This window comes from Cyprinodon variegatus, unplaced genomic scaffold (genome assembly GCF_000732505.1).
Source record: "Cyprinodon variegatus isolate N-32 unplaced genomic scaffold, C_variegatus-1.0 Scaffold278, whole genome shotgun sequence".
In the NCBI taxonomy this organism is placed as follows: Eukaryota; Metazoa; Chordata; class Actinopteri; order Cyprinodontiformes; family Cyprinodontidae; genus Cyprinodon; species Cyprinodon variegatus.
In genome coordinates, this window is record NW_015150731.1 from 201,419 (window position 1) to 227,605 (window position 26,187).

General features: G+C 38.4%; 1 protein-coding gene across 4 annotated transcripts; it reads right to left on the reverse strand.

The window, feature by feature from the left end:
* On the reverse strand, positions 1–26,187 carry LOC107090071 (bromodomain-containing protein 4-like). Of its 4 annotated transcripts, none has more exons than XM_015383234.1 (23): positions 26,112–26,172; positions 22,838–22,960; positions 20,155–20,395; positions 19,970–20,062; positions 18,618–18,755; positions 18,294–18,426; positions 13,917–14,308; positions 13,464–13,835; positions 11,657–11,785; positions 9,874–10,095; positions 8,739–8,816; positions 8,391–8,608; positions 8,210–8,310; positions 7,578–7,817; positions 6,067–6,153; positions 5,565–5,945; positions 4,267–4,863; positions 2,257–2,357; positions 2,028–2,148; positions 1,124–1,257; positions 848–1,038; positions 240–462; positions 1–142 (listed from the first exon to the last, which is right to left on the reverse strand). In XM_015383234.1, exons 3-23 carry the CDS (start codon positions 20,281–20,283, stop codon positions 74–76), a joined length of 4,149 nt encoding a protein of 1,382 aa, XP_015238720.1. In that variant the 5' UTR covers positions 20,284–20,395; positions 22,838–22,960; positions 26,112–26,172; the 3' UTR covers positions 1–73. The 4 variants fall into 4 exon arrangements, with proteins under 4 accessions (XP_015238720.1, XP_015238718.1, XP_015238719.1 ...); XM_015383232.1 differs by having other exon boundaries at positions 6,067–6,156; XM_015383233.1 differs by lacking the exon at positions 22,838–22,960 and having other exon boundaries at positions 6,067–6,156; positions 26,112–26,187.

Here is a 26,187-nt window from a genome sequence, read left to right on the forward strand (position 1 = left end):
TTTTTGTTTTTTTTTGTAAATATGCAAATGTTGTAACTTTAAGTCCTTCTCTCGTTCCATCATCCTTTAGCTTTCAGAAAAGACTCTCCTCGAAAATGGCCATCAGCTCACTCTGGAAATTAATGTCAATATTATCCGTCATCTGCAGGAAAACACAAGAACAAAATGTACGGTCATAAAAGGATCATAGCTAAGGACAAAACAAAATCTAAAGATCTAAACCACAGCACAGATCTTACCGCCTCTCTCCAGCGCCTGTCCCGCTCGCGAAGGCGCTCCCTGTCCCTCTGCTGGTCCAGAGCGCTGTGTGCAGCCGAGGGGGGCGGAGGCGCGGCCTGTTTGGCAGGGGCAGGAGGAGCTTGAGGGGAGTGACTGGGCGGAGAGGACTGGGCTGGAGGGGTTGGAGCAAGGGGTGACTGTCGCCCTCGACGACCCTGCTCCATTGTGTCATCGTCGTCACGGCTACAACACAGAAAGAGGCAACAACTTTGAGCCACCTCATGCTTTCATATGTTCTAATATTGAGATGTTTGTTGATGAAAACAATGACACTGAAAGGTTCATTAACCAACATGACGATTAAACATTTTTCATCGTAAACTTCTCAGCTGTTCAACTGCTAAAAGAACACGAGGATGGCAGGAAACATGGGAAGGATGATTGGAGGACCAAAGGAAGAAAGATAAACAAGACAAGACAATCTGATCTCCTTCCTGTTCTCCTGTTGGATGGACGCTCATCCTGTGGCGATTCTGCTGGAGCTTTTCATCATGTTGGGAAGGAGAAGATCTTTTGCTTTGGGATAAGTCACAGTCTACTTCTCCAGTGATATGTCCCTCTCACTTACCGTAGCATTTCTTGCACTCTCTTTGCCTGCTCCGCCTGCACTTTCAGCTGTCTCTCCCTCTCCTCTTTCTCTATGGCCGCCCGTCTGTACCTTTCGAAACTGTCACTAGATGAGCGCAGTGATGAGGTCGGGGCAGACTGGGACCTCTGAGCCAGGCTGGCCCAGGAACCCATGTTCTTTAATTTCACATCCTAGAAAGAAATAGAAAATTTGTCAGAAAAACAAAACAAAAAAAAACAATGGAAGTTAGTTTTTTTGTATGTAACTTGTGCAGACCTGAGTTTTCTTGGATGTAATCGGGGTCTTGGGTTCTTGCTTGACTTTAATGTCCTGCTGGGAGGCAGCCGGTGATGAGGAGTTTGGGAGGCGGGGGACGGGGCGAGAACCATCAAGTGGCTTTATCTCTACACCTAAGGAAGAAATGAGAAAGTTAACCTCAAACCTTAACTAAAACCTGCTTTTAACCATTTCCTTCCTCACTTTGTTGTAAAAGTCATTTAAAGTTAGATACACAGTTAAGGGAATTTAGAAGCTGTTCATAACATGAAACATCAAACTCAGTTTGTGTATCTAGACAGTATGCCAAGTCAAACAAATTAAAATATTATCAAAGAGAAATAAAATATCTTTGGAAAGGTTCACTGATTTCAGTAAATGCTTAATCACTTTATCTTGTTTATATACTTATTAACAGGAGATCCTTTCTGCCAATGGCTATTCACATCTACAACAACTAGGTTTTTTTTTTTATTGAATTATTGTGGCCTCTTTAAAAACGTATATGACAAACTTCTAGACTTTTCTGAATTCCTATTTTTTGTGCTTTATACTCTTAATGTTTTAGATAACTTTAAACACTTGTATGTAAATGCTTATATTCAGATTGAACAGACCAAAAAAGGGTTATCACATCAGATGATCTGACTCAGATCAGCCTAATTTAGGAATCTGTAAAACTTAAACATACCAAATGTTGACTGGATTTTCTCAGCATTTAACTGGAGATTTTAATTCAAGCTTGTGACTTGATAACATTATTCTGTTGTTAAAATCAAAGCTGACAAAACTTAAGGATAAAAATGGTTTCTGTAAAAATATCAACTGTTGTAAAATGTATAGGATATTAATTGCATATAAATTACATTTGACCTTTTCTTACGAGATTAAATCTTTTACTCACTGTGTGTGTTGTCAGGTTTGTTTGCGTCTTGACGAATTGCAGGATTGAAAGGTGAAGAAGGTAGACCAGGAGACTGTGGAAGCTTCTCCTCTTTAACTCCAACCAGGTTGGATCTCTGTTCCTAAAAGAAGGCAAATCAGTGGATATATATGATCAAGAAAAACTTTCAAAGACCTTAATGCAGCCTCCTCCCATCCATACAGTAATAAAACATTCCTGATGTGCTTACATGTTTTTTGGTCTGTAAAGGTGACTGCTGTCCCATAGGATGAAACTGAGGCATTTGAGGCGAATGCATCATCAGAGGGGAGGGGCTTTCACGCAGGCAGCCTAAACACAGGAAGCATTTTTTCTGTTACTGACCACAGTTGAGTTTAGAGCTGAGCTAAATAGCACCACAGTATGGATAGTAGAAACACCTGCGTATCTTCAGCAACCTGTCATAGGTAAATATTAACAAATAAACAGCAAAATATAAATAATATCTTATTGGTTGCAGGTTTCTGATGTTAGTCATATAGAGCTGTTGGTTGTTGCAGTAAGTTAATGTTTTTCGTTTATCTCAGGATGTTAAATGCCAGTCAATAATATAATTTAATTCAGTTTATTTATATTGCTCCAATTCACGAATGAATGTCATCTAAAGGCACTTTACAGAGACAATTTAACCAGATCATACAGTTAAATTGGTTCAAAGTTTTCTATCAAAGGAAAACCAGCTGATTGCATCGACTCATTGGCCCTGCTTGAATTCATGGGATGCGTATCCAGAAGGCCAAATGCGAAGCACGGTTACGTCATAGCACGACGCCGAGGTCTGTTTGGATTCCAAGACTCCTCGCTATGTGGCCTTAAAATGCGCCCTTCTTGAAGGACGATCTGATGTATCCTCGCTCATCCTTGGTTTTCCCAGGATTCATTGAGAGACCAAGCAAGCCAGCTGCTCCGTGATCAAAGGAAAAAGGCACTTGGTGCCAAATAGTGTTGAAAATTGTAAGTTCAGTTTAATATAATACAAGTATGTGAATAGTTCCGTCTGAAATGAAAGAAAATAGTTGTTTTAATGGTTATTGAGTCAGATGCATCAGGGGAGCCCAGAGCACCACACTACCACCACCATGTATGAATGTAGATATGTTCTTTTTTTGGAAAGCTGAGTTGTTTCACAGCAGATCTAACAAGAAGCACATTCCTCAGAAAAAAATAGCAAAAGCCTTATCAATGACTAAGAAGATTTAGTATGTTTCTTGTCAGACATGAGATGACCTCATGACAGGTCAGACAGGTTGCGTTTAAGCGATCAGATCTTCATGAACGTCAGTCAGTGAAACACTGTAACCACGGACAACAGAAACATTGAAATACCAAAAAATGTGTTTAAATTTCATCTGACCGTTATTGAATAAATTATATCCTGATAGATCTCAGTATATAGACACTCCCTCCTCTAACCACACTGGATCCACTGTGGACCACTTCCAGGTTCAAGAACCTACTTTTTCTTTGGACCTGAGCTCGCCCTCACATGCAGGCAGTGTTCAGAAGAAGGTCCAGTACAGACTGTATTTTCTGCAACATCCCAAGTAGTCACAGGAAAGGTCCAAACTGCAACCAACAATTGGCTCTGCAAGGAGGATCCAGGCCTGACCTCACCTCCATTATAGAGTTCTACGGGTCTAGGGTCAGGAAAGAAGCAGCTAAATTTATGCCAACCCAATACATCCTGGACACAACTTCAGTTTGGCGCCATTCGCAAAAACCAGCGACCACAGAGAGGGTTCTTCCCTCAGGCTGTCAGACTGATGGAAACCTATTACAATTTGAGAGCCAGAGTGGATTGCTAATATACTACCATAAATTTGCAATAAAAAAGAAAAATGACAATAGGTTTATGTACACATACACAAATATCGCACTTTAACTTATGTCAGATCCCTTACTTCTATACACAATCTTAGCCAACAAATCTAATTCTTATTATAAATCTGAGCTTTTGATCCTGCAGCCCTGGTGGTTAAATTAAATCAGTTGTTTGTTTTCAGAGAACCAAATGGCTTTAAAATATTTATGTGGACAAATATTTTTCTCAGCAATTTGTGTAAAACTAACCTCTGAGCCTCAGACGGTTTTCTCTACTACCGTTAACTAGCATCTATGTATTATGATTAGACCATAGTCTTTTAGTAACTATCAAAAGACTGATGAGGAGGTATATCTGAGAGGGCCAGAGGACACTTACCTTTATTAGAGAAGGCCTCTGCTGTGTTTTGTGGGGATGGTTGTTGCTGATGTTGTAACTGTTGTACCTTCTGTTGCAGGGCTGCTCCCTTTTGCTGCTGAGGCGCCGAGATGTGGGCATTTGGGAACAGCTGCGTCACATGAGTCGGGATGTGTCTCTGTGTCTGGGTAGGAGGGGCTTGTGTCATGCCCTGTGTGTGCATTGATGGCATGAGCTGAGGAGCAGCCTGTCCAGGTGAGTGTGTGCGCAGCGGCGGCGGCGGCGCTGTGGGTCTCGCCTGAAGCGACTGCAGGAGGTTGTGAACCTGACTGAGCTGTGTTGTTTCAGAGCTGTTTGCCGTGGGCTCTTCGTCATCCTCCAACAAAGCTTGGGGAGGTGAAGCTGAGAGGGTACCCAGAATGCCGTGTGATGGTGGGGATGGGACACGTGGGCGGGGAACAGGCTGAGGGAGGTTCAGGGGAAGAGTGGGTTGAACTTGCGGGGCCGCAGACGGAACCAGGGAAGGGAGAGAGGAGGAGGCTGGTTGAGGTTTGGGCGGAAGAGGTGCAGCACGGTTGCTGGGTCTGGGTGGTTGCTGGGGAAGAGCATTGTGGATCGCTGCAGACAAGGAAAAATAAAATATTGAAATACTTTAAAACTAAAAATATCACATCTACATTCCTGAACAACATTTGAGGCAAAAAACAGCAACTAACACCAGAGAAAGAGGTTTATATACTAAAATCAAGGGCAAACATTGAATTTTAAGTTTAGAATTGATGCTATTTTAAGGCTGATTTCACAAACAACTAACTCAATATAAAAAGTTCAATTCATTTCAGTTCATTTATATAGTGCCAATTCACAACACGTCATATGCAGGCAAGTGTATTTACATTTCAACCAGATCATACAGTCAAACTGATTCAAAGTTTTCCTTCTAAGGAAAACCAGCTGATTGCATCGACTCATTCACTTGAACCTCACACTAAGCATGCTTGTAGCGACAGTGGAGAGGAAAACTCCCTTTTAACAGGAAGAAAGCTCCAGCAGAACTAGGCTCAGTGTGAGCAGCAATCTGCTAAGGCCGACTGGGGTTCAAGGAGACAGAAGCAGAGATACTAAAGGTAAAAGGCAAAAAATGTCCTCTAACCTTAAGAGTTCAGTCTTAGTGATATCACTAACATTCATCAAATAATTTTGAGGAGCTTTCAGCTAACATTGAAATAAGGTCATGTGTGCGAATGTCTTTTGATGAACAGCTTTTTAGTCCACAATTATATAAAGCAGAGACAATGATGTTGCTTCAGACTACAAACCTGGGGAAGGTATGATTGGATGCTGGTTTAGGAAAGGATGCGTTTCAGTTGGTGTCTGGTTGGTGGGTGCGTTGGCATTAATTAGGCCAGGGGTCAGAGTAGCTACAGCAGCTGTAACCGCTGCGCTGGACTCTGTGTTAGAATCAGTCAGGTGAGAGTTCATGAAGTGGGCCAGAGGATCAAATCCTGATGACATGAGCTGAGACGAATCCAGAGGCGGGACAGAAGGCGCAGCTACAAACTGGGGTTTTGATTGGACCAGCTGAGGCTGCGTTTGAGCTGTGGGAGCAGCTGGGATCGTCCCACTGCTGGGAGCCTGGTGGTGTCCTCTCTTGAAGTCCTTGTTGGTAGAAGTCTTTTTCTGTTGCTTGGGAACCAGCCCTTCATAGACAGAGAAATTAGATTTCAGATAATATGCTACAAAACAGAAAAGGATAGTTTACAACTGAAGGTGGATAAGCTGAATGAATCCAGGCAGACACACAGAGGGAGAAGACGTTACCATTCTCAGAGTCTTCACTGTCTGAGGAATCACTGCTGCCTGAAGATGAAGATCCCGTCTTTATCTTGGCCATTTCCAGAGACTTCTCTACTAAAACAAAAGCCATCATTTTTTTTTTTTTAGAAATCAATCCCAAAAGAAATACGCATATTGGGTTTCATTGAAGGCTAATAAAAATAAAACAAAACACCAATGAAACTGTTTTTAAATCTTTGTAGCTCGAGTACTTTAGATTTTGACTCCAATGATCGAATACTGCTGCTTTTTTAAAATAAAAACTTTCAGCATTATTACATTACAGGGAACATTTTAAACAGGTGGTATAAACAGGATTTGGTCCTTTTGATGAAATATGTTTGACCTTTTACACAGTTACAAATATCAATGTATGGCTAAGCACAAGAGTGAAACTTAACCTTTCATTTTGCTTTCATCGATAATGTTCCACAAGCTTAAAGACAACTTTTTTTTTAATAATTTCTATTTTAATTTGCTCTCTTAATTTCCACTGAAACAGATATGGATTAATTTTAAACTATATTACAATGACCAGTGATTGAAAAACATCCATTTGTTTGCTCCATATAATCCAGCTCTGCCTAAATTTTAGTGCAGACAGGAATCTTTAAACCAGAGGCTAACTTCAGTGCAGCAGGTGGGTGGCTAACCCCACCTCCCGATTAACAAGTTAAAACTGGTGTTGGTCTCTTCTCTGCTCTTATGATCCAGTGGTTCACAAAAATACAAGCATACAAACAAAAAAAAAGCTGGTAAAGAGACCCAGGATTTTGACTTTCACTTTGGAATACCTTGTTTGAACTAAATAAAGAATTATTGAGATTTAGCACCAGAAACACAGAGCACCTCCAGAAATACTTATTTTCTCACCTGAAGTGTAGACAAATAGTGTGAGCCTAAAGGACACACCTCATAATAACCTTTTTTGTATTGCTTTGATATGCAATATTAACATTTTAAATTTTGTGCTACTGAATTATATCCCTATGTTCCAATAAAATATATTGTGTTTAGAGTGGGTTGGATGTTGGACCTTTTCTACAATGGCTTCTTAATGAGACAACTTGAATTCTCTTTATTTTTTGCAGACATTTTTGTTTAAATACACCCTTTGATATTTTGCAAGCAGTTCAAGACGGAACAGAGCGGTATTTATCTGAAATGAACGCATTGTTGTGGTTCACAATGGTCGAAGAAGAACTGCTGACGCATCTTAGGTTCTCTGTGTTCAATAAAAATTCAGTCTAGACTTTGTGTTGAACAGCTGTGTACCACTGGTTTGACTTCTCAAGCCAAAATAATGTTTATTTCAAACTTAAGAGGTTTCATTCTTAATGTAATCAACCGAATAAACATTTAGTAAATCCGCTCTATCACTGTTCCATTCAAACTGAGGTCTGTTGATTACTGCTGTAGAGACTAAATAAATCAGTTAATTGCAGAGATCAAACTTATTATGTTTTCTTTACCTTTACTTCACATAAAAAGCCTACCTGATGGTTTTTTCTTCTTTTTGAGGCAGGTAGAAACATACTTTTCCAGCTCCCTCAGTGTGGAGGGCTTCAGGGTCTCAAAGTCAATCTCTATTTCATCTGGATTAGAGTTTTTCAGCGATGGCTCACGCGTCTGGATTATGTGCACGACTCGGCCTAGTTTGTCACCAGGCAGTTTGTTTATATCCAGGCTCAGCTGGCGCTTCTCCTCATAAGACATCGGCTTGCAAACAGCAACATCTGGACAGAAAAAACATTGCAGATGTTTACAGTGGGCTGTTGATTAATGAACATTTCATGTTAGTACACGTTAAAAAAAGGTTGTTTTAAACAATTTAGATATAAAAATTACACAGTTTACGTCTGATACTTTTACACCAGAAATCTTTAGGTCAAACTGGCTTTAGAAAGCACCAATAAAGACAATAAGGACAGAAAGACATATACAAGGAAAGACAACCTTTAGAGAAAGGGATATGGATGAGTCTAAAAAGGGAAATTTTATTTGATCTCATAATTTTTCAGTTTCAACAAAATCTATAATGAAATTCCAGATCTTTCCAAACTGTGAGGATTCCCTGTGTGCAGGAAAGAGGGTAATATAAGGAATGTCTGCTCTGTAGTAAACATACCTGTATCATCCTCTGCTTCCAGAGAAGCTGAAGGCAGAAGAGCGACGGGGGCTGAAGGAGGGGGCACAGCGGGTCGGCTGTTTTTGATGTCATCTTTTTTACTGTGATAACAAATAATTGATTCAGTCTCATTTCAAGCTGTAACATTATGACTGAAGGCTCTTGTCTGCAGGAACCATACCTGGACTTTTTCCTCTCCTTTATCATGACAGGATCTTTGTTCTTGCTTTTCTTAGGAGGCTGAAGGACTGCATGAGGAGGAGTTTTTGCAGGTTCATCTGCTTCCAACTTCTTTTTATGCTTTTCCTTCTTCTTCTCTTTTTTGTCTCTCTCTTTCTTCTTGGGTTTGCTGGTCTGCGGCTGGGAAAGCGCTGCCAGCTGTTCATGCACAGCTTTGAGCTACAAGGTTAAAAGAATAAATAAAACAACTATTAATGCCATAAAACATTACTGAATCATCCGCTCCGTGTTTCAGTATCAAGTCGGGTTTGATAAGGCCAGCCTTTCCGTTCCATTTCCATTCACCTACCCCAGGGATGTCCAAAGTGCGGCTTGGGGGCCATCTGCAGCCCTCTGAACGATTTTGTGCAGCCCTCGACCACAATTCCTTAGATAGAAAACCTTTTACCAAACTTTTTAACTCAGACAAACTAAAGTTGACTACAGTGATATTTAGGATCAAACTGGAATATAAGTCACCTTGAATTCTAACAGTGAGATTTGATTCAGGTGACTAGTTTTGAAAAGTGCTTTTAAACAACATTTGCTGTGAATTGACAACATTTAAATAAACAAATATGTCAATTTTTCAATTGTAGCATAAATTAGGTTTGCCTGCTCAGGCTGCTGATATAAACACATGTAAGAGGACACATTTTCCCTGATCCCAGGCCCTTTTAAAAACATAAGGCCTGATTCAAATCTTCATCAAATGGAAAAAGTATCACTTTTTAGCAACCAGGCTTTTGGGTTTAGGTAGATTTTGACAGTAATTAGGTGCACAATCACCCACTGTCTGACTGAGAAGCAAACTCAGACAAACCCATTTATAAAACTAAAGCTAAATAAAACCAGAGTGATCCAAATCCTAGTGTTGTTGCTAAAATACAAAGAAAAAAACCCACAAAAAAATAGCAAAAATAGAATGATTTTTATCAGCTTGTATGCTGGGTTGTTTTTTCCCCTCAACCCATACTGATTTGTATTTTACAATGTAGTATTATGGCCACAGTGAGAAAAAATATCAGGGGAGGGAATTTTTTTCCCCTTTTCCAAGTCCGTCAAGTTAAAATGTTGAGAATTAAGTTGAAATATAAATTTTAAAAAAACGATGTACACTGTCAAGCGTGTGTCTGTCATTATTCATGTCCACTTCTGTTATTATCGACTTTATTCTTCAAATCGTTTCAAACTTTTTCCATTGAGAGTTCCCCTTTATTCTCAACACTATATTTTTTATTCTTGACATTTCAGCTTTGTGAGGAAGAGCAGAAAAAAATTCCTTGACCAATTTTTTTTTCTCCTCACCCACTTTTTCTTATTTCATGCATTTCATTTCATTTTCTTAGTTTATTGTGAATGGGATAAGCAAAATATATATATTTTTGTCTTTGCATTTCCAAGAAAAAACAAAAAGCATAAATCATGGCCACCTCTGATCTAACCTGCTCCTGTAGCTCAGCCAGTCTCTGTTGCCGTTCCTGTTCAGAGCCTCCTCTGGAGGACTCGGAATCAGAGGAGCTTGAGCTGTCGTCTTCTGATGCAGCAGATGGAGGAGGGACTTGTCGAGTAGATGGTACAGAATGGAGGGCCAAAGACGGTGTGGGAACTGGAGTGAGCTCTTCTGATTCATCTGGCATTTTAGCAAAGCGCATCTCAAACACATCCTGAAAATGGAGGACAGGAACAGAAACACTGTGCTTAATAGGAATAAACATTCCGCCATCACCATGTTCGCCATGTGCTCCAAAAGATGCTTTAAGCCAAGCTTTTTCTCTCAAGACTATTTGTTTTAAATATATTTAAGCCATTTTGCTTATTATGAATAGAAATACAATTTCTGGATGTTATCTAAGTTGCTAAATGAAGACTAAACTGAATCTGATGCCCAAAGTTTACACATTGTTATAAAATGTGCTTTCTCCTGCAGCTATCTAGTTGTAATGCGCTGTCCCCACAAGGTGGCGTTAATTCATTTGATTGTTGTCCAACAAGCATGAAGCACCTAAAGACAGCTTCCACTGCACTAAGCCCTTCAACTAAGCCCTTCAAAAAAGTGTAAGAAATGTAGATTATTATTGCAAACTTGGGCATCATTTTACAATCCATTGGGATTAAAGGCAAAGTAAAAGACAGCTGTGACCCAAAACGGGTGTATTTCTTTAAGAATTGACAGTCAAAAGTTGAACGGAATTGATGCTAAGAGGGAAATCTGGAGTCATTTATAAGTTGTTCAGGTAGACAGTAGGTTGTGCAAAAAATGTTTATATGGTAAAAACTGTGCAAAACTGCTTGTTTTTTTTTACCTTTTAAAAACATATCAAGACTTTAGAAAAATTGTTAAACACATTTTTTTCACCATATAAAAAAATAAACAAAAAAAAAATTTACTGGTAAAAACAGTGCAATGCCGCTGAGATTATTCCAGAATTAAATGCTGCCTGGAACTGATTGTAACTGAGTATTTCTGGAGTGAACTGGAAATGTTAGAGGGCTTTTAATAGAGATGCCATTTCCATGCATTTCAGCTAATTTAGTGTGAAAAATGTGCCAAAGAAAAGGGTGTTCCAACAAAGACCATGGCTCCAAATATTTTCCACAAATCCTTTTTTTTGGAGAGCTTTTTTGAGAGCCTGCAGTCCTGATTTGACAAGCATCTTCCATGTGATTCTGTCACTTAATGGTGTGCTTTATGCCAAAGGCTGTCTAGATTCAGGACAGCAGTGCAGAGCTCCTCCTGCCTATGATGGTGCTCCTACTGTTGACCCCATGAAAAGTGAAGGCACAGGAGCTGGAAGCTCCAATTTGCTGCGTTTAGATTGAGCCTTAGTGTGAAATATGCATGAAAAGTAGAAGCAAAAATGTCCTGGTTTAAAAAATTGTTCCACATACTTCCTCAGCGCTTTAGGCAACTCTGTGAAAAGATTCTCTATGAAATAAGGCTTAATTAATATTTGAGAGACATATTTATTATAGAGTTAAATATTTAAAGGGAGTTTTATTTTTGCCCCTTAATATATCAAATATTATAATGATTTGCATCATTAAAAAGTCATTCTACCAATGTATTATCAATATTGTATGTTTTATAGCTTTATCAAAATTAGTTTTTTCTAAAAACTGTAAAAAAAAGTAGAATATACAAGTTATTTGAAATGTTTGTGGATTGGTTATTTTCTGAAAAATAATCCTAAGTGGCAGCCTTGACTGAAACCTGGGGGATTTTACCTGCAGTTTACGTGCCATGGATACAACATCATGGTCTGGTGGATTGTACTTGTAGCAGTTGGAGAACATCAACCGGACGTCTGCAGCAACCTCTTGGGCGTCTCTGTACTGTCTGTTATCTAGCTTTTTCTGAAAAGCAAAATGTTTACAATTATCAACTTATTTCATCGAAAGTTTTTCATTTATATCCTTTAAATTAATCTATGAAACTCAAAATTCATGATCAGATGAAATGTGCTTAACAGTAGAAAATGTGTAGTTTAAAATAGAAAACTCTGGTCAGACTGACATTAAAGTATAAACCTTCAGTACTTTAGGCCATTTGGAAAAAGGAAAACATTTTTAGAGCAAAAAAACAGAATCGTGACAGAAAAGGATTTCGATCTCTCTTGAATTCAGAACTTTACATCTCAATATTAAGCAGATTTTTTCTTAAACTTCAAGTCCTGACTAATATTTTAGGTATCCTTTCACATGTTTCTCCCAACAGTTTGCTAGAGACATCTTGGACAGATGCTTTCAGTGCTGACCACAGATTTCCCTTGAAACTAACATCAGGGTTTTGTGACAGCAACCTTTGTTTTTCTTAGGCAACTTTGTGACTAATCAGGCTAAAGGTCACTGAATATTTGGAATTTAATTCAGCCCAATATGTCATTTCTGGTCTGGTTTCTTGAGATTCTTTAGTCTGGAAGCAATTCCGAGTAGAAAGCTTATATTTTTCAATTTAGAAATAAAAGGTAACATTTATGTGCAAAGAACAGCAGTAAATGTATAAACAAATCAGGGACTTTGTTCCTCAGGCTATGAATAAACTTGAATCTGTCTATGTTGGTTTTGGGGTGATGGCTTCGCCCTCTATCGGGCAAGAATACACTTTCATTTGAATGTGCTTTACTGGAGACATCCATGTTTTTCAAAAAACACTACTGTCCTCTACTGGTGTGTGAGGTCACAGTGCGGTATCGGCTGCTGAGCAAGTCCCAATGCTGTATCTGGTGTTTGTCCAGATGTAGCATTGGACCAGTGCACTATACAAAGCAGAGAGTAACGGATTAATGAGGTGTTTTTCTCTGGCCAGAAGTTCGATGGCAAATCCTCCCTCATCAAGTTGGCAATCTAACGACGAACCCGTCCATGGAGGATCATGAATTAGAAAGGTGAAATAACCAATTTTTAAATATTATTTTCCCCGACGTAATCCAACATCCAACTGCCATGCACGTGGGCACTGTCAGTTTAACTATAGCTCAGAATTTCAATGTTGCAGTCCTCTGGAAATCTTAAATAATTGTTGTTGATTACAGATGTGTCTAATAGTTAAAGCAGAGAGAATGGCGCTAGGCTTATGGCACCGTGACTTGACTGCCGGTAGATGTCAGGAGATAGGTGTTACTATATTTGGGCAAAATTGTTCCCAGACTTAGTGATCGCGACAACAAATTTTTTTATTTTTTTATTGATTAAAACTAAATCCATGAAATCACAGCAAATGTATTAGTTTCAGGTATAAATGACTGGTTATTCCTTGCTGACCAGATTTTTCCTTTAAGAGGCACAGAATATAATCTTCTGAACTGCATTCAATTTATAAAAAAATAGAAGTGATTTTTAATATCCTAATTGATCTAAAACATTTAGTCTACCTTAATGATAAACTCTGATTAAATGCTTCTTTCTAACATGCAAATGTCTGGTTTAAATCTGGAAATCTGGTTAAACCTATCTAAAAAGTAACTGTACAAATAACCAAACACAGAACCCAGTCTGGCTGTAGTGACCAAAGTTTAAGAAGAGACAAAATCACCTTGATGGTGCTGAGATCCATTGGATGCTTGATGATGTCATGGTAGTCGTGTAGGTTGAGAGCTTTTGCATCAACAGGTTTGTGAAAAGGCCAGGCATAAGCTAAATGTTTCTTAGACAACATCTCTCTGACAAGGCGTGCGCAGAAACGCAACTGATCCTGACGCTTCGATATCCCCGTCCCTCCCGTCTCCAAGCCTCCGCCTATAAAGTGCTGGGAGTCCGGCTGCAGGGAGTCTCTTTTAGGCTGCTTTGATGGCCGAGTGCTGTCCCTACGAGGCCGAGTCACATCCGACACTGGAGGTGATTCGCTTAGCTGGTCATTGGCTGTAGGTGTGGTGGTATCAGCTTTCCTCTTCTGGCTTTTCCTTGGCTGTTGAAATCGGTTGATTTTTCTGTCAGAAACAGAATATTTGGCCACAGGAAATCAGAGCAAGTGTGGACGTATCCTCACCTTAACAGGGACCGGGGAGCTCGGCAGCACTGGAGCAGGATGGAGGCCTGGGTGCGTCAAGGCTGGAGGAGGGACACATGTCATACCTTGGGCGAGGACATCTGGGGTTGAGAGGGGGAACGTGGCAGCAAGATGAGAAGCGTGGTTTGTTGGTGTAGGAGGTACCCGTGGGAGTTGGGTTTGGACTTGAGGAAGAGCTAAGGGCTGGGCTAAAGTCTGGGGTAAGGGTTGGTGTAAAGGCGGGACTAAAGGTTGGGGTAGGAGCTGGGCTACGGGTTGTGTTGGTGTGCCACGGGTGTGTGGAGTGGTTGCAGGGGATGAAAAACCTCTAGTATGTGGAGTAGTAGAAGGAGAAGATGAGTCTTGGCCTGAATCCGACATGGTCATTAGAGCTGGAGCAAAGAATAGATAGATGTGTACACACAATGAGATAAAAAAACAGCATATTCATACGAAGGCCTGTGTAAAGTAATGTTAAATAACAGTTAACTACACAACAAAAATGCTTTAAGAAAACAAAACCTGATTCAACCAAGCATTAGAATATAACCCTTTGGGGACAAGCTCAAGCTTGTCTGTGTCCTGACAAGTTCAGCCAGTTGGATTAGAACCATTTACATGCCGATAAATTAAGTCTTGGAAACTAATTGTTGCTGACTTGCTGTTCATCTGTCATTACTAAGAAAGGCACTCTTTTTACTAAAAACAACAACACAGGTTTTTTATTCTAAGTTAACAAGGCAGTCTTTATTAAACAAACTAATCATTTTCTCATGATTAAATGTGCATCTGAACTAGATATACACCAACATTTTTGCCACTCTCCCTGTGCTTTCTAATCAAGCATTGTTAACCCTTTATGACCAACGGGGGCATGGCACTCACATTTGCGCTCACATCTGTTTTGTTTTATTTTATGTATAATTGCAACCAAATAAGAGAGTTAAGTTAAACCAAAGGCAAAATTAAAACCATTTTCATTTTGCTTTAGATTTTAAATCCAATCCAGCCCGCTGTGTACTTCCTACTTTGCAATATCAGGGTTTATACAGGGGCGAGTAACCCTAATTTAATGCTTTTTAATGCTCTGAGAATTAATTTATTTATATATATATATATATATATATATATATATATATATACATATACATATACTGACTGCATATATACACTTTAGGTTTACTTGTAAGTTTTTCAAAATAGACCTAGATGAAAAGGCAAATGCAAAGTCCTGAATTGAATGAGAAAGAGAATCTATAGAAAGAGATAAAGATAGTGATGAGGAGACCATTAAAACTCAAACATTGTCTTTGAAAATCATGAATTGTCAGATATACCAGTTGAAACACCCAAAGAAGTGTTGATGCAGTTTATTTAGGCCCCTGACAATGAATGTTTAGCCCCAATTTATGAACATCGTTTTTATAATGGACGGTGATTTAAAACTTGACAGTCAAAAAAGGACCTAAGTTTAGTCATTCTTATCATTGAAGGAACAAAGCAAAGGTAAAACCTATTCTTTCAAGGAAAAAATATGGAACCCCTACTCCAAGCCTTTATTTCATCATGGCTGGATTAGTGTAATTATATTTATCTTTAAATCAGTCAGTCCTCACTCAAAAGTCTGCAGCTGGTTCCAATGCTGCACACCTTTTAATAAAAAAAAACATAAAAGACAGCACATTATCCCATCCTGGCCTCCCTTCACTGGTTGCCTGTTTATCTTAGAGTTCACTTTAAAGAACTTCTGGTTGTTTTTAAGGATTTAAACAGCTATTTATTATTATTGTTTTAAATTGTTGAGTCTTTACCCAAGTAATTTTATTAGATGTTATTTTGTTTTACCTCTTGTTAAAATGCTATGTAAATAATGATGACAATGATGATAATTAGGATAACAAGAAACTTTTGCATCACCTCCCAGAAGCTGGAAAGAGACAAAAACATTTGTCATACCTCATTCAGTAACTCAATTAATTATTTTAAACTAAATATTTTAGGCTAAAATATTAAACTGGTTATTGGTTGTTTTTTCTTTAATCCATTATGTTTAGTCATTTCTGCCAAAAGCTGAAGCATTTTGATTTATTCCATCTGAATACAGTATTTGCAAGCCATATTCTAATTGGAAGCAAGAAACCTGTCTGTGATTGGCTGGCGAGGTGGACAGTTTTTGAAGTCACGACCGCACAGCCAGAGCAGAGCGGGCGTTCAGCTGTTGTTGAGCGTGTAAGTATCAGGTCAAGTGCGCACCAAACAGGTTTTGAGCGTGCGTTATGTTTAAACGCTGAATACTTGTCTCACTGCCCACTCAAAAAAAGGCACAAATTTCGTTTACGGAATTGATGACTGAAAAATAAGTGGGTATATGCCGTGTACCCGTGTATACCCTGGACTACACCACTGCCTGTCAGTCTTCATGTGAGATCGTAAAGCATTGACACCCATTGTACAAAGCTTAATTTTTTTTACAAACACAGCAAAATTCTTCGTCATCTTTACCATCGACAGGCTGCAGCCACGTCCCAAATTCCTCGTTATCCACCCACTTGTTGAAATTTGCATTTTCCCCATTTCCCGTAGCTCTTTCTCCTCCTCAAGCTTCTTTTCCGAACAACGTAAAAACATACGGCTTTACGATCAACCGGAAGCAGTTCAGCGTGTTTGTTATATCTGATATAATGTATCTGATGATATGAGCGTATATTTTTAGAAAACAAATAAAGCATTTTAAATGCCGCTGATAATCACATTTAAAAGGCCTTAATTTAAAAAAAAAAAAGTATGACTTTTAATGATTTTTAATGCCCCTCGGAAACCCTAAACATACGTGATGTAATGGGTGGATGGACCCCTCAGGGTTTTCTAACCTCCCACCGACCGGGAAAACACCCAGAAGTGATGTGTATTTTCCCCAAGGAGTTGTAGTTTTTCCCGCAAAAGTTCTTTTTTACCTCGTCTTTTGTAGTCTTTTACACTAACCAGTATTTTAGTAGTTTCACTTTCACTTCAAACACACGCATAAACAGACCACATAATCAACAGACACCAAGACACCCGCAGTTTTTTACTTGGAGCTGATTATGGCGCTGGATGAAGGTGGGGACTGTGATCTAGGTTGGATTCCACAGACACCAGAGAAGAAGCAGAGTTTATTGGGGGATTAGATCCTTCCCATGACATAGAGCCCCTGCCCCCTGAGTCACCAACTCAAACCATCTGTGGAGGAATATAAATGCCTTGGGCTGGAAAGTTCACGTTTCTGACCAGTTGTTTGGATCTTTTTTCTAATGTAGAAAGAGCAAGAAGTTGTATCTGACAGACTAGCATCACTTTGTGGACATTGCTGTAATAAACAGCTACCTGTTGCACAAGGAGCTGTGTGGCAGACTGAATCGGCAGCTGCTGACCCACCAGGCTGTCAGGAGCAGTCTACAACCACCAGAGGCCTATCAGCACATCCCTATGGCCATGGCTGAGGTAACCTCAGTCTCCAAGAAATCCACACAGAGATGCTTGAAGTGCAGGGTGTGAGACAAATGCACGAGCTTCATGTGTGAGGCGTGTAAAATCTCAGCGTGCGATAGTGGACAAGAGCTGTCAAATGGTCCATCACTGCACCTCCGATCGGATCGAAAACTGATCTTTACTCCGTTTTTGTTTTCAGTATTGTAAATAATATATAATCAATAGGGTTAAGGTGTTCATGCTGTGTTTTTGAATCCTACTTTTTGTGTTTAAAGTTTCAAAACCGTAAAAAATTTCACTTTTGATAGTTTACACATGTGTTCATATGTATCGAGTGTTAAAGATTTGATTGCAATAAGGTAAACACTTCATTTTGAGGTACACATACATTTTTTCCTCCAATGGTTCACAATGTCCATATTTTTTCATGTTTGTCTCAGTTTTAGAAAGTCTGTGTATGTCAAAAATGAAGGTATACACACTCCAAATGAATGTTCTGTTTCGAAATGACTTTGTGTAACTTTTTTACAGGACATTTTTGAGGGACAAAGCTGGGAATTTTCTGTATTTAGAAAAATATGTGTAAAAAATTTAATTTCCTTTTTCTATTGCTGAGCTGCACCTTTTTGGATTTTCTTCAGTTAAAATAAGACTTAATTCCCATAAATTAACATTTGGAAAGACCTCTTACCAATTGAAATGCTTCAAAAATGGCTATACAGCATGTAGAAATATGTCCTAGCAAATCTTTGTTCTATTTTAGGTCATAAACGGTTTAAAAATAAAATGTCAGGAGCACATATCAGGATTGGTTAAACTGGGGTTAAAATAATCGGTTTCAGTCTTAAAAACAAAACAAAAAAACGGTGTCGGTTTATCTTTAATTTAAAAATGGGTGGCTATACTTACAGGGCTCCCGCCTCCCCACACGTCGTCCCTTAGTGACCACAGCAATCTCTACCTCTTCCTGCGGCATCTCTGTGATCTTCTGCAGGAAAAGCTTTTCCAAAGCCTCAGCCATAAGGACAATATCATCTCCAGGCTGAGAATATGAGAACATGAACATGTGCTTACAGTTAAAACACACTCTAGACTGAACAGAATTCAAAATACTCTTATTTCCCTGAGCTTTTCCTTGCATGATTTTCATAAAACCTTTCTTTACTCTCTGATCTTAATACATAAACCCCCCTGTTCTCTTGTAAAAGAACAGGATAACTTTCCTCTGCTAACCTTGTTGTAGATGTAGCAGTTTGTGAACATTGTGCTGAAGTCTTGGATACACTCCTGGGCGTTCCAGTAGTAGTTGTTTTCCAGGCGTTTTCTTATTGTGCCCATGTCCATAGGATTCTTTATTATCTTGTAGTAGTCCTTGGTTAAAAAAAAAAAGTTTATAGCATGTGTGTGAGGCAGAATAAATATATATCATCCTTAAAGAAATAACACAAACTTCTTCAAATAAAAATAAGAGATTTTATATATAATCATGGTAAAACATTATCTTTCAAATCTAAGGATTTGTGTATCAGGAAGCAGATAATTTGATCTTCACTCTAGCCAAAAACAATTTAAGAGTGAACCTTTAAATAAATAGCAAACCGTGCAGATTACACGCTTGATTTTTTTAACGAAAAATCCAGAATAGTCAGGCTGTGAATAAAGAGCTAGGAACACCAGATGATTCGAAAGCTTGTAGAACCAGATTGATCAGTTATTACCTGGAGAAGTAATTTTTCTGCATGACTCTCTGATAAAGTAATGCACTATGGAGGAAGTTAGGTTCCCTCGTCATAATAACTTTGCTCTATTACTTTCAAAAACCAATATCAGCCAAGCTCCACAACACTTAAGGAGAGAACGCAGCTCTTGGTTAGCTTAAGTGCTGTAACGTGCCTTGGTCCATGGGCCAGGGACTTTTCACTGATGTGTTATTTGGGTTTCCTCTAAACATTATTATGTGAATTAAGGCTAAACTGTGACCTAAAAGACAATTGTCCAAAAGTTTAAGGGTTCATTCAGGTGGAACTTTGTCCACTTTGTGCCATGTTGCCATGTTGTTTCTTCTAGAAGAGTCTTTCCTTTACCAACCAACCCAAACAAGTTACACGTATTTAGTTTTTTTCTACATGCAGATTAATGAGTTTCAACATTTACTATGATAAGCTAGTATATTGCGTGATTTAACTTAGGGGGTTTCAGTAAATTCTCAGAAGTTTGCAAGCTTTTCTTGGTTGGGAGCAACAACTGGGTTAAAGTGGTGAACTTAGTCTTTCAAAAAAGGAGCTCAGGATTGATTTAATTTCAGTATGATTAATAACAAAACAGAAAAATTTGCATTTTCTTCTCAGACTAAAATAATTATATTCAGACCAACAAACTAATCCGTTTTCAGCTGATTAACTACAGCCAGGAACAGAATCCCAGGTTTAAGAAATGTCTCTAAATCTTTGGTTATTTTCTGTCAACAAAACATCAACTTACACGACTCTGATGTTTGCATGTAAAAGTTATTTGGCTGCAGCTTCAGTGCCAACAGGATTTATATGGTGTGATTACAAGTAAGCTTGAAATAAAAAATGACTCACAGGCAAATTCAGTTTGACTGCATCTACAGGTGCCTGAAAGGGCCATGCAAACTGGTGTTTCCACAATGTCTTCAGCACCACTTTGAGCAGGTACTGAAAAGAGCAGAGACATCCAAAAATAAACATCTGGTTCAAAGACGCACCATTGGACAGAGGCGACTTGTACAAAGAGAAAATGAAACTACCTGAAGCTGATTGGTCTGTCGTTTGGGTCTGGAAGGGTTCCATGTTTCTGGAGGAGGGGGGTTGAAGGGGAGAGGTGCTGTGGCGGAGGGAGGGTTCTGGCTGCTGCCTGCCTCCAGTCCGTCTCCCATCACAGCAGTGGGTTGCAGTGACTGAGCAGGCAGATTAGGTGGTTTGGACCTGGCAGGGGCAGGTTGTAGTGGGGGGAACCCCCTCAGGCCATTACACTCCTCCTTCGACCCTCTAAAAGGACAATGATAATAATAATAAAAAAAAAAAAACACAAGATCCACTGTCAATAAAAATTTTTGTTTCTTAAAATAATCTTTGAGAAACTAACAAACCCATCAGTCAAGTATCTATTCAAATAATATGTTGCCTGCTTGCTGCTTAGATCCTAAATGCCTCAGTGTATGATAGGAAGAAGAACAGAAAAACACATATCACTTCATCTTTGCCATGACAACCGAGAGCTGGTATCTGCAGCAAACGTTTGTCTTTATTCAGTTCAAGGTGAGAAAACAATTATGTTCCACATGAACAACATATAAAATGGGATTTTTTTTTTTTTTTTTTTTTTACCAAAACAACTGCTGATAATATCCTTTATCACCAATTTTGGGCAAAAGGGAACTGCAGTCAACACAGATTCAAGCCCAGATGAAAAGCATACTTCATCGAAAAGCCTTTAACCTACCGCTCAAACAAAACGAAGAGATAACCCATGAAGGTCAACTCACCCTTGACCCCAGATAAAATATATTACATAAAAAAAGACACAAAGTATTATTTTACAGTCTGAAATTAGATCAGACAAAACTTTTAAGCATTACCAAAATAATGTCTTTTTACTCAATGCCATTGAAAACATTTTCTTTCTTTTTTACTGATGAACTTTGAACAGCAGTCTGTTTCAGGTGTCGCTCTGTGAACTACCAACAGTTCCAACTCCAATACTTTATTTTTATTTATTCAAAATCATCTTAAACACAACCTGTTCGTCAGTAAAGAAAACGCATATAAGTATCTTGTATAAACTGTATGTCGAAGTGATGTCACACGCCAGCAATGTGTTTTCTCTTTAAACTGTAGGATTTCAGATACAAATTTCACATGTAGGGGTTTAAAATGATACCAGTTAATAAAACCCCTCAAGAGATCAGAACATGATCTACAATGCTGACCTATTAAAGTAAAAAGCAGCCTTGTAGTAGCTAATAAACTTGCGATAAAATGCAAAAAAAAGTGATTGTATCAAAAAAGGCCAGCACTTAACAGACAAAAACATTGATCCAGTTGTATTTCTTCTTCTGCCAAAATCTACAACAAATTAATTTTGTAGTCCATAAACTTTTGAGCTAATTGCTTTACTGATTGCAAGATAAGTAGTTTTATGTTATCAGCTGTCTCACATCACTACAGTTCTTAAGTCATTCTAATAGCTTCCTGTATGTCCCACTTAGACCACTCAGGTCCTTTGACTCAAGTTCAAATCAGTTTATTTACACAGCGCCAATTCACTACACATCATCTCAAGCCACATTACAGGATACAATTTAATCCAATCATCCAGACAGCTTAGTAAAAAGATTAGTTAAAAGATTTGAGGAATCCCAGCTGATTGCATCAGCTTGTTGACGTTTTAGGATTCCCTGCTGCTGGATGTGCATGTGGTGACTCTAAACGCACCTTCGACTCTTTGACTTAACCCGTTGAATTTGTTGTTTGTCAAATCGTCTGAAATAAATTTCTATTCATTCGACAGTTCAATTGGATCGGTATCTGCTATACGTTCAGCCCAGGTTTCATATCACACTGGAAAAAAATGGATGTGTGCATCTTTAGTGTGCGGTTTTAAATTTCGTTTAAAAAATAAATTTGTGGGGAAACGGCATTTCCGAATTTTCCCGAGTGGTGCACGACTTTACACTAGTGAATAAAGTGAATTTGATTGGTCGATCATCAAGACGTTGGGGTTGTTGTCGCGGAAGGTTTGAAGGCAAGTTTGATTGTGGTCGGTGTACAATTTAGCTGTAGAAGCTGAGATAACTAACCAGCCTGCATAAAATAACAGGAAAAAAACACAGATTTTAAGAATGGATTTTTTTTTTTTTTTTTTTAATAGAAATGTTCTAAATTTTGGGACAATATAGTCTGATAAAGAGTACATTTATATACATGTTTCAGCCAGAATGATTTGAAATTTAAATATGATTTTCCTACGACTTTAAGAGGCAGAAATAGAGAATAATCCTGTCTGATTTCTCTAACAGCCTCCCTGGCTGACTGGGGCAGATTATTTCTTTCTCACACTGCTGCGCATACTCTATTGGCAGCTCCTTCCAAACAAATAAGTAATTCTTTTGGTTGAGGTTGTAGCTTCAGGCCTTGGATTTGTCACGTTGGAATATGAGCAAAATAAAAACTATGACAGATTGCTTTCTTTGCATCAAGTCAGTGATTTAGAAATCTCTCAAATAATCTCAATCAAAAGTTACAGGCTACAGCTTTAATGCTCAAAAAAGGAGGTTAACTTCTTTTCTATCCCAACATTTCAATGCAAAAGATTAAAAGGTCATGAAAAATATGAGCAAATCTGTTTATTTTTCAAGTCTCAATATAAATGTGAAATACAAACATTTATGTTCTACCAATCACCTAAGATAACAACTTTTAGACACTCACATGGTTGATCCTGTGGCCGCTACGGTCTAATCCACTAGTTTAATCATATCTTGGTTGGTGGGGCGGCAATCTCCTCAGGTAACAGGGGATTGCTTGTCTGCGACAAGCGAGCGAGCTTTACACCTACAGGTAAACAGTATGACAAGATATGTCCAGTTACTATTTATAAAACCAGAGAGGGCAATGCTCAGTTGACTGTGGTAGAAGTGAAGGTAATCTTATCAAATCTTAAGGGTTTATATGAAAACGGTATAATTGAATTAGAAATTGGTAAACAGACTTTAAAGTCAAATCAGTTTAAAAACAATAAAATAATTGATTATGTTTTCCTATTATGTAGATTTGGGCTGAGCAATCAATTAGCATTTGCATATAATTGATATTGTACAAAATTTAATTTTCTAATCACAAAGGGATCAAGGTTTGGTCACCTTGCATTTAACAAGAGTAATACACAGACTTTCTCACTCCAGCCTTTCAGGTAGCTGCAATACGCTTTAAGGTGGGTTTACCGCCACACTAAAGGGAAAGGAGAGCTGCAGCTAGTCTGCAGATTCATGCATTCAAGCTAAAAGTCAGCAATTCTCCACGTAGCACTAAGAGTAAAGTCCTGCAACAATGGACTCAAAACAAAGTTTCAAGGTCATGAAAACAATAAAACGCTGGAGTGAAACATGTGCATGCTCATGCTTAGTGAAGAGGAAAATACAAACACAATATTGCTCAAAATAAATCACAATTTAAACTTTTGGAAAATGGTTGAGCCCTGATGTACATAAGGCTGAATGGTAATTTAATGATACAGCTAAAGCAGCTGAGCAACAATCTGCCAATTTTGGATTATGTCATTGGATTTCAATATTTATAATATTTGCAGATTAAAAGCTGTAGTTTTGAAAAGGTTTTTCCAACAAAAGCAATAAGTATAAACGATAAAAATAGTATAAATGGAGTTAAGACATTAAGATCCTTCTTCATAGTCGTCATATGTTTTTTCGAAGGATTACTACCAAGTTATCAGTATTAAGCTTTTGTTTTTCCAAAAACTAAGGAGAAAATGTTTAGAGCAGAAGCTTTAACATATTAGCAATAAATATATACAACATGTGGATATTAAGGAAAGTTAGGAATGACTCAGATAAAAAAATATTTTCACAACTTCCAATGTAATTATATAGAGCGAAAGCAGCAAAAAAAGAACCGGAAGCTTGTTTACTGAAATACTGCTACAAAATCGGCAGGTGTGTGTTATACTTTTGCTCATTGTCCACGTTTGGAAAAAAAACAAAAACATCTCTTTAGCTTAGAGAAGTTGAAAGAGTTTTTATTGAGAATTTGACAGCACAAAATCAATATCCTCAACTGTGTTCTAATAATAAAAGTCACAGACATATCTTGTATTAAAATATATATTTGTGTTCTTTGCTTTTTTTTTTTTTGTTTTGTTTTGAAAGCATTCAGAGCAATATATTTTTCAACCTAAATTACCTAAGTTATTTGTGTTTAGCAAAAACCAAAATCCTTCCATGTCAGTGGATCACCATGTTCACTGTGACAAAGTGACAGCTGAGCATGTAAACAGCGTTTCAGTATACGGAGCGTTCGATTTATGGGCTACGTCCTCCGAAAGCCAGATTTGAAGGCATATTACATCATAGCGCGGCACCGGGGTCTGGTCGGATTCCAAGAGTCCTCATTATGCAGCCTACAAATGCGTCCGATTTGAACTGCTCTGTGATCAGAGGAAAAAGGTTCGTTGGTGCAATAAACTGGTGAATATTGAAAGTGCAGTTTAATATAATCCAAGTATGTAAATAGTTCCGTCTAAAATTAATCAAAATAGTTGTTCTAATGGTTATTGAGTCATATGTGGTGAGTAATGTTTGGTTTATCTAAAGGTTTTTATCTGTTACTGTGTAAATGGGTTTGGCTGTAATTTAAGGATAGATTCTAATATATCTGCAGTGTGGGGACAATAAATCTAATATTTTTATATTGTAATTGCTATTTTGCAAAATTTGTTTAACTAAGTATTTTTTGTTGTTGAATATAAGAGATTATACAGATTTGTTTATACATACATACATTGTTTAGATTTACTTATATCTTGCAACTCCTTTTATAGAACAGAATAGAAAATCCCTTTATTGTTCCACAATGGGGAAATTCTGGTGTTTACAGCAGCAAAAAGATTATAGAAAAAGATGTTTACACAAAAGTGGACCTTACAAAAAATATATAAGAATAACATAAGAGTGAGGAGTTAAAAGATAAACAATAAAGTACTGTACAGTAAAGTTTTAACAATATAAAACTGTGCACTTGGAAATAATGGACATTTTTACAGTAATGGATATTTGAAAATAGCAGCAATATCAGGGATGTGCTATATGACAGCAGCGTGTTATTTAACTGACTAAAGCTTATATAATTACGTTGGATTTTATTTGTTCACGCCCAGGGTTGGTTGGCTTCTTTATTCAAATCTGGATTCTCATGAGTGCAGTCTATTAATTTTACAATAATGAAAAAAGAAAAAGAAACAGTTTTGAAAAGTTTGCTATTCATTATTTTCCTGCTTTGTGAGTCAGCTGTCACGGTTGCCAAGCGACAGAGTTTACGGCAAAGAAAGCCGCAGAAGGCTGGAGCTTTTGGAATACACAGCCAAAACTCTTTCGGTCTCCTTATTTTCACGGACTTCGAAGGATCCAGTCCAGGTAGACCGCGTCCTTGGAAGACGCGGCCCATGAATTCGAACGCAGCCTACGACTCCGACAACGTTGGTAGTATTCCCGTAACGACGTACGCCACAGTTCACATGCGTTTCTGCGCCACAGTGCCTCATCTACGCAATCTTTAGAACGTAACTTATGTCACGAATACGGCCTGTGGTGCTACAAACAAACAGGCTAGCAGCTAACCACTAGCGTTCCAGCGACCCTGCCGCTAACATGTACACTGACAGCCCCGAGTGACAACTGTCACGTAGGTCACATCAACGAAAGTATCTAATCGAGGAAGACACAAACCAGGACGTGCATGAGAACACTCAACCGAACACATAAAAGGAGCAGAATAAGGTATAGCTCATGTAGCCGAACCATTGCAAGGCCTGCGAGGACAGCTCATGCTCCGCTTGCTGAAGAGCTCACTGACAGGGCGGAAAAAACAGCAACGAAGAGCATTATTAACACCTAAGCAGGTCTCCGGAGTTGTACGCTATCGTTAGATATCCTTAAGTCTTCCACTCGGAACCATTAAGGTCTATTTTTACCTTGTTCAGCGGCTTGTCAGCGCTCGTAGACCTTCCTCGCCCCAAATCCAGAACAGTCCCGTTCAACGTCGTGTAC

What these genes read in the sequence shown, in the direction of transcription:
- LOC107090071 (XM_015383233.1), bottom strand. Translation starts at nt 20,283, where the DNA reads ATGGGAGACGGACTGGAGGCAGGCAGCAGCCAGAACCCTCCCTCCGCC. An exon ending in AGAGGCCTTCTCTAATAAAG is followed by an intron (nt 2,358 to 4,266) that starts GTAAGTGTCCTC and finishes TCCTGTGTTTAG; the next exon opens with GCTGCCTGCGTGAAAGCCCC. An exon ending in ACAGGCGCTGGAGAGAGGCG is followed by an intron (nt 143 to 239) that starts GTAAGATCTGTG and finishes GTTTTCCTGCAG; the next exon opens with ATGACGGATAATATTGACAT.